This window comes from Gadus macrocephalus, chromosome 16 (assembly GCF_031168955.1).
Source record: "Gadus macrocephalus chromosome 16, ASM3116895v1".
Classification (NCBI taxonomy): domain Eukaryota; kingdom Metazoa; phylum Chordata; class Actinopteri; order Gadiformes; family Gadidae; genus Gadus; species Gadus macrocephalus.
Window position 1 is genome coordinate 3,291,619 of NC_082397.1, and position 11,697 is coordinate 3,303,315.

Consider the following 11,697-nt stretch of genomic DNA (forward strand, 5'->3'; position numbering starts at 1 on the left):
GATGAAGGGCAACGGTCAACCTCTCCTGCGTTACCCCCTTCCCTCTGTGTCACTCCCAGACCTTCAATATTTATAAATTATATGATACACATAGGCCTATCTCAGTAAATAAAATAAGAATTATGAGCCTCAGATGCTGATAATTAATGTGGTATTTTCTTTTATCAAGAAGAGAAAAAAACCTCAATAAAGTCACCATTAAAAGCAGCTACTGTACTGTTCTGCCACTGAACTATTGTGTTTATAGTGCACAGGTTATCAGAGAAGGACGTGCATGTGGGATGGGGGCTTGAGCGGTAGGTGGGTTCGTGTCTACATCATGTATTTTCTGACCTAGAGAGGAGGGTGGATTTTTGAATCAAACCTGTCATTCAGAAATACCTGTCAATTACACACACACACACACACACACACACACACACACACACACACACACACACACACACACACACACACACACACACACACACACACACACACACATGGAGCAAGCGGAAGGAATTTGCCACATGTTAGTGAGGGTTGTTGGAGCGTGTTACAGCAGGCGAGTTGGCGGCTGTGTTGTCATAGAGAATTAATTTGCAGTTGTTGTGGATGTGATGTGTCAGACAGTGTCTTCGTATTTATATAAAAAAAACACAAAAAAGGCTGTCCCCTGGTCATACAAACAGACCGACACACGAGACTAAACAGAATGCCAGTGCTGTAATTTAGTGTCATTACAGTAAATACAACCCTACGCGCGGCGTCTCCTCTGTCCATTGTGAGCCGAGCGCGCTCTCCGTCGGGTCATGCCTCGTCCGGGGGTTTAGAGAATGGAAACAAACATGACCTGTTATCAGCGCGTGCCGTCAACAGATGATGAAAATGAATAGACACCAGACACCACGGACTGGCAGCAAATGTCGGACGCCGGGCCAATGTTTTAACTCTTGATTGCTGTTTCCTTACAATGTTACTATTGTATCTGTTAAAGGCAATGGTTTTGATTGAATATGTTTTTAGAATTCATGATGCTTAACAGAGTGACAAATTTGACAAGCGGACAATAAATCGAGAATCCTCCCATCTGTCATTCCAGTCTTTTAAAAGACAATGAAGACAACATTGGTAGTGGTATGAATTTGTTTATGGTTGTCCAATGAATAACTGATAGTAGGCCTAAGTATAGATCCAAGCTTGTATGGGTTATAATGAAAGCATTGTGGTGTTAAGTCCCCCTATGAATAACATTTTCATTGATTATTCAATTCGGTAGCGAAAAGGCAGCAACTTCAGGGGATTGATAGATGAAGATGGTTATGTTCCTTTGCAATGTACAACATGTAGGTATTAGGTTAGAGGTGTGTGTGTGTGTGTGTGTGTGTGTGTGTGTGTGTGTGTGTGTGTGTGTGTGTGTGTGTGTGTGTGTGTGTGTGTGTGTGTGTGTGTGTGTGTGTGTGTGTGTGTGTGTGTGTGTGTGTGTGTGTGTGTTAAGCTACTAGGCGTCTCCTAAACCATGCTGTTATGCAGGTGCATGTTGCTGCAACATTATTTGGCTCTGTCCCCACTCCATACCAGAAACAGTTGACCTCGATAAACATAGCTTTCACCCTTAGTTTAAGATATTTGTTCCAGTCCCCTAACATTCGAGATACCTCACATTCAGATACATGTGCAAGTTCCCTCACATTCCGAAATATGTTCCAGTCCTCTCACATTTAGATATGTTGTAGTGCCCTCCCATTCAGACATCTGTTCCAGTCCCCTCACATTCAGATATGTTGTAGTGCCCTCCCATTAAGACATCTGTTCCAGTCCCCTCACAAGCAGATATATGTTCCTGTCCTCTCACATTCAGATACGTGGCCTTGATTCACTCCCCTTATGTTAAGGTTATTTGGTTTAGACCTCTCGCATTCCAAATGGTTCCAGTCCCCTCACACTCAAATATATGTTCCAGTCCCCTCACATTCAGGTATGTGGTTTAGTCTTTATATATTCAATCATATGTTACCCAAATGTTTTACTCCCCTCTTGTTTAGATATATGGTTTAGTCCCCACACATTTATATTTTTTTGCCAGTCCCCTCCCATTCAGATAACAGGTTAAGTCCCCTTATTTCCATCCCAATACAATCCAATAGTCTCCATACTCTTTATTGAGTAATGGCCATCCCTCTCTTATAATCATTAATGTGGTTCTGTCTCTACATATAAAGTCATATTCTTCAGGCCCTAACATTAGCCCCCATACTTAGTTTGAGTACACAACACAACGTAATATCCACATTTCTATTCAAACGTCGACAACCTGAAATTGGGTCCGGAGTGTATCTTGCTGTGTGACTTCTTATTCAAGTAAAACATGATATTGGATATTTCTGGAATTGATTGGCTATATAGCAATTATTTACCCCCTATGTGTTACAGCTGCACATTTCATAGTATGTCGGGGACATTTTGTTTACACAACAACATATTCATATCCCCCTTCGACAGGCTTGTGGTCGCTGCCCGCCATGGCTGTCATGTTGTTTCACTTTAATTTTTTTAACGCAAAACACACTTTGGCACGGCAAGATGAGGTCTGAACTGGAATGAACAACATCCAGCTGGATTGCTGTCAGATGTCTGTCAACAGTTATGGGTTAGGTTTGCAAGAGGCAAATACAAATTTCCCTACAGTGAAATAGGAAACTAGGATGTTTGGGGGGCCGTCGTGAGGGGTTAAATATCTCCCTGGAGCTTGTGTCAATACATTGCCAAAGAGCAAGGAATATGTTAACTATGCGAAGTATGCGGACTATGCGACCGAAATGGGAGAACTTTATCGGACTGTACGCAATGTGACCCAGCAATTCAAATAACTGCAACTTTATTTGAAAGTTCTGTATTCCTGTTTGACGAGTTGTACCAATAGTCCATGGCTGATTTTATGAAGCCTGCGTTGGGTCCACTGGCATTCTTCTGGGACGGGGTCACGACCCCTGGGATGACCTCTGTGATGACCCCTGTTGACCAGGGCTGTAGACCGATGTCAACTGTGACATACACACACATATTCCGTTTGTGTGTATGTGTATGTGTGTTCAGCGTTATTGTACTGTTTACCTGATATCCTACTGTATATCTGACAGGAACAAACAGTCTTACTGTACGTCCACACCAGAAGCGACCGCTCAGAAAGTTTTGATGCGTGTATTTCTGTTCGCTTTGGTCGCTCAAGTCGCTCATGACGTACAATTCTAAAGTGCCTGCCGGTGTTCCCTGGGATCCACGCAAGCGAAGAGCGTCTACATTCCGATTGGCTGTCAAGTGTTTTGCCGCTGAAACGCGTCATAGTCATTTGCATAAAGTTCAACAGTTTTCAACTTTTTTTGGACGCTCTGGTCGCTCAACTTTGGCCGCTGGTAGCGTTGGTCGCTTTGGTCGCTTTGGTCGCTCTTGCCCATAGAAAGTGAATGACTTCCGGCGATTTGGTCGCTCATTTCGCTTCTGGTGTGGACGTACAGTTCCCCCCCTGCCCCCTACACGAACCCTAACCCTACCCACCCCTTAACCACACACCTACACACCACATCCCGAAGACCCATTTTTCAAATCAAATATGACTACATGGCATAGTCTGAAAGTCTGTGTGGACTGCTGGTGCCTGACTTTGCAAGGGAGAATATGTTTTGGCTCCAGGAGGTCCTACCCTGGTTATGAATCAGAGATGAGTTATCTCAATGCGTTCTTTACCTTGTAATGAATAAGTTATGATTCATCTGATTGCGAGCCATCCCTGTGAATAAACAAGAGAGGTTTTATCTCAATGCAGTTTTTCCCTGGTAATAAATAAATGATGATTTATCTCAATGCAGTCTTTACCTGGTTATAAATAAATTATGCTCAAGCTCAATGTCGTACGATGGTAATAATTAGGAGATGTTTAATATCAATGTGGTCTTTATATTGTACTAAAAAAGAGATGTTTAACATTAATACAGTCTTCTCCTGGTAATAAATAAGTGGGTCTCTAGGCTGGGGATGGCGTCATAATTTTGTATCAGTGACTAATTCAGAAGCCTCTAATTCAGTAAAGTCTCAAGATGATTCAGATGAATGTGATATCCTCAACTCGTCTGAGATGTGCATTAAGTGTAGTTAAACCTTCACAAAAAAGACTGTCCTTCCACCTCTGATATCAAACCCTTCTGATCTGGCTGCATACTTTTTCGTAATGTCTCTTTTAGCGTGGGTGTAGGGGTGTGTCTTTTTTAGTGTGTGAGTGTGTGTGTTTGCCTGTGTGTGTGTGTGTGTGTGTGTGTGTGTGTGTGTGTGTGTGTGTGTGTGTGTGTGTGTGTGTGTGTGTGTTTGTGTGTGTGGGATGTGTGTGTGTTTGTGTGTGTGTGTGTGCGTGTGTGTGTGCATGCGTGTGTGGCTGTGGAATTAAGCTTGCAGGTTTTTGTTTAAAGGCTTTTGAAGAGACTCGACTAATGGGAGTTCTGTGCCTCTACATCAGCCGTGCGTGCATAGATTACTAATGTCTTCACATTAGTAATATAGTCCTGTTGCTTGGATTTTACCTTCTTCTCCTTTTGTGTTTTTTTTTTTTTTACAGTTGCCTGTTTCAATTGTCCTCTAGTTTGATTTGATTTGGTTGAGATTATGCTAAAATAAACAAAGAAATCTTGCCAGAGCTAGGTCTGTTATTTGGAATTGTTTTAATCACATTCTTTAATCCTGTTGAAAAAATACCATTCAGATTTTCATATATATAGATTAAGCCCCTGGTAGGATTTAAGTTAGTGTCATATTTCATGTCTGGAATTTATTCTGGAATATTCTCACCGTCTCCTTTTGCAATCTGAGGATCAGAGAGAAAAATCTCTTTCTACCCATTTTTATAATTATTCTGGTCTATTATTTTATCCTTTCTCTATCAAGTAATTAACCTTCATGCTAAACCAACCGGAAAGCCTTTAATGTGCATCCTGTAACTTGCCCAGATTTGTATTATGGTGTAGCCTCATTCTTTACTAGTTCCTTGCAGGCAATATAAATCGGATGAATTGTTTACTTAATTTTGTCTTTTATTTTCTACTGTCAACACTCGACCAAGAAATCCTATATTTAATTTTTCAATACAGAATGGTATGCAATGTTTTCATACGACGACTAAACACACACATAAGTAAGACAAAATACTGTGTATCATTTCAAAACATGAGTAAAACTATTTTTTCACAAGAATATGTAGATTGAAATTCTTATCACATTCCTAATCTGTGCCGTCACGGCATTTGTCTGTGCCTGTCGGCAACACATGTTCCACAGTTTTGATGTACTTTGTGTAACACCCCTTCAGACATGAAACACACAAACACAGATAACAACAGCAAGGACATCAGGAATGTCATTCATTTGGAACAGACTCAGGAAACTATAAAACCTTCTGACCTCATGTACACACGCATCTTATCTCACTTATCAAACACAACAGCGGGCACACTGGCGACTAGCAAGTGCTCGGGCATCTAGATTTGCTGGCTATAGTAGCCATCCTGGCTGAAATAGTTTCATTTAGGTTGTTTCATTATCTATTTGTGGTATATTTTGGGACTTACAGTATATCAGGTAGCGGTATGTCCATATGTGTTGCTGTTTAAATGGATAACTGACATTTTTTAATATATACAGACGAAAACATTTCAGATTTTTTTCTGAATGAGCGAGGGCATTATCTCGGTTCTGGCTAGAACATTTGTCAAGTTAAAACAGTGATTCGATATTTAGATAAGAGACGTGGGTGTCTGAAATGTTATGGGACTGACAACCCAACAAATTGCTAGGTCTTCAATGTATGTCTATTCTCGTATGAAGAATTATCATGCCTCTTTTTAGTTTTATTCCCACAAAGCAACAGGTCCAACTTCCAAATAATAATTTTTTATCAATAAACACATGTAAGTCATGGCATAATTGAACATCCATCATTTGGTTTGAACAACCTCTGATGCTTTCCAATTTTTTATTTATTTATTAATGCCCCCATTTCGTTTAGATCAATTGGGTTTGAACATTGTCAAGACGGTGGGGCGAAGGTGTTGGAGGAATGTGCTCTTATTCATGACGATTGGGTGGCTTGGCCGTGGCTGCGCACGTTGAATCATTGACATGGTGATATCGCATGTTTTGCCTTTTCTCTCTTCTTATTTTTATCTAGAAAAAGAAAAAGGCTGTTAAGTGTGCCCATAGTTAAAAAAAAAACAAAGCATAGTTTTGCTGAAACCAAACTGCAACGATAGACAGGAAGTGTAACAGTTAGACAGACTGATAGAAAAACAAACTGACAGACGGTAAAACAATCTGTCACTACCACCACCTATTTGTGTTTCTTGTTTCTTAACAAAAACAACTCTTGCTACTCAATCCAACCCTTCCTCCCTCCCTCTCTCTCTCTCTTCCCTCCCCTCCTTCCTCCTCCCCCTTTCATCTCCCCACTCCTCCACATTCTCCCGGCTAGAGACGTAGGAATATCTGAGGACTTCAGAAGCATTCAGCGATCCGCTGGAGGGTCAAGCCCTACGTCGCCTTGTGATGGGATATCAGAACAACTGAGAGACCAGAGTCCAGAATCCTCCTGGACCTAACTTTATTCTCAGTCTCTCTTCTTTTCTCTTTGCCCGTTTCTTTATATCTCTGACTCTCTGCTTGCTTCTCTTTCTTTCACTTTCTTTCTTTTACTTTCTGTCAGTCTTCCTGCCTCCCTCTCTGTCTCTGAATCTCTTCTTGTCTGTCTCTTTCTCTGTTTAACGGAAATTCTTTCTCTCTGACCGTCCCTCTCTCCGTATCACTCCCTCTCTATCTCTCCCTAACTGTTGCTCTATCGCTCTCTATATCTCTCCTCTCTGCTGTGGTGTTTTGAGCCTTGGCTCATGTTTGGTAAACTCAGAAGACTTGAAGAACCTCTGGTAAGAACTGATTGTTCTGTCTTCACTAGAACTACATTGTCCAGTAGTACCAAAGGACAGAGACTGCTATACTGAACATTTTAGTTATTTACTGTTTGCAAATACCTTAAGTGAGGTTGTTACCGAAAGACATGTTTGAATGAGCATTGGATGAGCACAGTACACTGTACAATGTATGGGAAATGATATTTTTCAGATATATTTAAGCTCAGGGAATACCTTGATATTTAAATAGGTCATAATTCTTGCCATCATCCTGTTTTTTTGCATGTACTACAATGTTGTCATGGATAAATCTCTCTATATATAGAGATATCTATATCTCTATATATGTATATATATACAGTATAGTATGCATAGTATCATACGTATAGTGTGAGAAAAGTGTGTGCGTGTGTGTGTGTGTGTGTGTATGCGTGTGTGTATGTGGAGCTCAAGGTCGCCGTGAGAACCAGATGCAGCGTTCTCAGGGAGCTATGGTAGATAAGACGTGTGGGCGCTTTGAGGTCTCCATGTAAAGCGTTTGCCCCCTCAGCCCTCTTCCCTGGTCAGCGGCAGTTTACCCTATCACTGTCCCGACACCGAACCGAAACCCTAGAGCCATAACAGAGGGCCTAAAGCTAACCTACATATAAATGCAAAAATAAATTAGCTTGGAAAAAATTGACCATGACCAAATGTTAAAATCGGTTGGACAGCAGTTACATGTTGGCCCTCCTCAACGCCTTGAGTCGGTCTGCTCACCGCACTTCTTGCTAGTTTGAAAAGGTAAAGGAAAAACCGAAAGTATTTGGTTTTTCGGATACAAGCACTAACCGTCTTGTAACCACGACAACCTGGTGTCCCCGATGTTCTCCCCCGTGTGGAATGGGACGGCGCACGGCACAATGACGGGGCGAGCCGGACGCATAGAGCTGTCGTTAGCGGCGTGGTCTCTTCTTCTTCTTCTTCTGCTGATACATGGTGTAGTAGTAGTAGGGCTGGAGTCAGATGTCACCATGGCAACGTGTACGGGCAGGTCCGGGCGTGAGTGGCCCGGGCCTGATGTTCTCCTCACGTGGGGGGTTCTGGGGAAAGGGTCCCTGCACGTGGCGGCGGCCGGTCACTCACGGCCCAGGGGGGGGGGGCTGGTTTGAGCGCTGCGGTGTTAATGTAGGAGCACTGTGGCCATGATAGAAAGACAATGACGCAGTGGTTGTGTGAGAAAACGTGTATGGTGTAGAATCAACCTCATCATTTTTTTTTAATTTTCTCTACAGATTCACTGCGTTGTTATTTCTTTAGTAATAAAAATAACATTTTGTAATCCATTCATGTGATTAATGTAGAGATGCTGCCGTAATAGTTTAGGGATAATGTCGAGGCAATGTCGTGGTAGTGTCGTGTAACATTGTCAACTTATTCACAGGTGTGACGTAAACAGTAGTTTTTCCTTTAATTGTCGTCCTCAGTCTTGTCTTGATTTAATATGTGAAAGAATACAATCTCTGATGTTCCTCTGTGTTTATTTCAGGTGAACAACGCTATACATCAGGTTAATGCTGCCTGATCTGGGAGCGGAAGAATGGCAGACCTTCACCCCAAGCGCCACCAAACAAGACACGTTCACGTCTTCAGCTATGACAGACTGTGAGCGAGGCACCGCATGGAGCCGCAGCTGACTCCAGAGGGACGGGGACCGCCTCTCTCTCCAGGGATGGCTCGACCGCCCGGCACCGTCTTTTCAAAACAAGGGTTACGCCAAGACCGCCCCGTGGCCTGGGACCCGGCCTCCTCCGAGATCCCAACGGAGCGTGATCTGAATGGTCCAGCCGCCACGGCACTGGAGCCAGCACACGGCGTCCCGATGCCGCGGCTGCCAGGAAGTGAAGTCAGCGATGACGGCAATTTGGAGTTAATTGAACCGGCCCTTGTGGAAGTCGACCGGACGACGGTCATCCACGAGGGCGATTCTTCTACACTCCAGCCGAACGCAGCACCGCCCCTTGCGGTTCTCCCTGATGACCTGGGTCTTCTGTCGACATTGTTTGGATCAGATGAGGAGCTTCCGAAGCCGGGTGTGGCTCCAGAAGGCCCTGAAGACGTGAAAAAGGGACGGCCGCACTCAACCACCACAGTCGAAGGAGGGAACCAGGACCAGTTCGGACCGTTGCTGAAGAGCGATGTCTTGGAGGATCTGACGCAAGGAGACACTCAAGCGTCGGTGCCACTTCCTCCCCAGGCCACGCCCCTAACGGCGACCGCACAGAACCACCCGGACACGGGTCCGAGGTTTATAGATCTGCCACGCATTGTGAAACTCAAACCTAGCTCCATAACCTTCTCGGATTACAGCAGTCCAGACTACACCGATTCGGATTACAACCGTGCGGAGTACGCCTGTAACTCGCCTGTAAGGCCCGTCTTCTTCAACTTCAGCTCTGACGGAGGTGGATCTTCGCAGGAGGAGGAGAACAATGACGATGATGAGGAAGAGGACGGGGATGACGATGAAGATCATGGGGATGAGGATGTCTTCCTTGACCACGGGGCTAGTCCCAGGTGCAGAGGGGCGGGCAGAGAGAGGCGCCGGAGGAAGCAGTCCAAGGAAGTGCCCAGCGGAGCCGGACGGCGTCCAGCGGAACGGAACACCGATTGTAACGGGGTAGGTCTCCTCCTGCATGTAACCATGTCCATAACCCTCACACCACCGATGAACTGGGTTTGGGGAACTGAATGAAAGAACTAGCAATTAGAACCAAGATGGCTGCCAGGTAAATAAGCCCCACGCTTACAAAGTTTGAGTCAATGCTTCTCAACCCTGGCGGTCAGGATCCCACGTGACAGCATGTTGTTCTTAAGAACATTGACTTTTACTTTTGTTATAAGCCTTTAACGCTTTTTGGGGTAGCAGCTCCTAAAAAAGTTTCTTTAGAAGATACATCATGTACGCATTAACATTCGCTCTGGTTAAGACTGAGGTGGTAAACACAAGGCTCCTCACAGAAGACGTGACGGAGATCTGAGGCTCCGCATACCTTGCTCTAAGTGTGTCGGAGGTAACGTTGCATATTTCTGCGAAAAGCCTTGGAAGGAAGACACATCCAGGAGGAGGAATGCAAACAGAGCTGTCCATCGCTGGGCTGCTTCCTCACGGTAAAGCTGTGTTTAGACAGGAGTTCACTGCAGCAGGGACTGTTACAACAGACCTCAGCCCTTCCACAGAACTCTCAACAGCTCTCTTCCCCTTCGTAACAAGCCCAAACCCATTCAGAGGCCCGTGGTCTTCCTCTGCTGACCCTTATCCTGACCCGGCCCGGACCCTTCATCCATCAGCTACATACTCTCTCTCTCTCTCTCTCTCTCTCTCTCTCCCTCTCCCTCTCCCTCCCTCTCTCTCTCCCTCTCCTCCCCTCTCCCTCTCCCTCTCTCCCTCTCCCTCTCCCTCTCCCTCTCCCTCTCCCTCTCCCTCTCCCTCTCCCTCTCCCTCCCTCTCCCTCTCTCTCTCTCTCTCTCTCTCTCTCTCTCTCTCTCCCTCTCTCTCTCCCTCTCCCTCTCCCTCTCTCTCTCTCTCTCTCTCTCTCTCTCTCTCTCTCTCTCTCTCTCTCTCTCTCCTCTCTCTCTCTCTCTCTCTCTCTCTGGGTGAACCAACACCCCACCTCCTCCACCACCACCTCCCCCCTTTCAGCACTGTGATGTATGGGGGGAGGGGGGGGGGGGGGGGGGCAGGCATGTTGTGGGTTAAGATATAGAGGAAGGTGTCTTATGTCACATAGCTGTCATGCATTACTCAAAAGACAGTAGATAACGGCAGGGGGGGAGAGAGAGGGAGGGGGGGAGAGAGAGGGAGGGGGGGAGAAAGAGGGAGGGGGGAGAGAGAGGGAGGGGGGGAGAGAGAGGGAGGGGGGAGAGAGAGGAGGTTTATTGATAGAAAACAAGTCTGGCGTAACTCTCCATGGGACTGGAGTGTACGGGAGGAAGAGGAAGTTATGGGACAGGTATGGTATGGGGGAGCTGTTATGAATAGGAATGGAGAAAGATGGATCGATACAGCACAATGAGAGATACGTTATCAATCAGTGGTCTACTGGTCGGAGCGAAGAGAGTGGGCGTGTGAGTTCTTAGAATTATTGCAAAAAATTGATTAAGAGGAAAGATGAAGATTAAACGATGGAAACTAAACATTATTATCTGCTCCATTTTTCTGTTCTCTTTTATTCCCCCACGCAACACATAAATCCATTTGAGTGTGGTGACGCAAGACTTGTCTTTTTCCAACTGCTCTGTGGTTGCATTCCTCTCAAACAGCCACACGGGGCGCCAGCTGAGCACAAATACCTCTCAGCACATGGCGCGCCTAATCTTTGCCAGTTATGAGCGGAATGTTCTGTCTTATCAATTACGTTCCCCAACCCTCCTCCAACCGGTTTTGGCCCGTCGGCCTTCCATCAGGCCCAAAAGTCGGGCCCCGCACGTGGAGTAGGGTACCGACCACGTGCACCAGTAGAGGAGGGGGTCCGTAGCCCCGGGTAATGTATTCGGGAGAGGAGCCAGGTACCCGGGTGCCCTTTCGCATGACCAGCCGCCGCAGCGTGACTCCTCCATGGAGATGTTGTGGCGGTGGGTGGTGGGTGGTGGGTGCCCTGGTACCAGCGGGCCGGACCCCCAGAGTCCCCCAGAGTCCCCCCACTTCACTCACACCATTACCATGTGAAAGACGCAGAGACGCCCCACAATGTGCTGCCGATATAAAGTTACAGCGGGCTTACATACTCGTTGT

General features: G+C 45.5%; 1 protein-coding gene across 1 annotated transcript; it reads left to right on the plus strand.

Annotated features, from left to right (window-relative positions):
* The first annotated feature begins 6,049 nt into the window (after positions 1-6,049).
* Positions 6,050-10,301, plus strand: LOC132473978 (uncharacterized). Its single transcript, XM_060074377.1, has 2 exons — positions 6,050-6,938; positions 8,452-10,301. Exon 2 carries the CDS (start codon positions 8,584-8,586, stop codon positions 9,655-9,657), a length of 1,074 nt encoding a protein of 357 aa, XP_059930360.1. The 5' UTR covers positions 6,050-6,938; positions 8,452-8,583; the 3' UTR covers positions 9,658-10,301.
* The last annotated feature ends 1,396 nt before the right edge of the window (positions 10,302-11,697 follow it).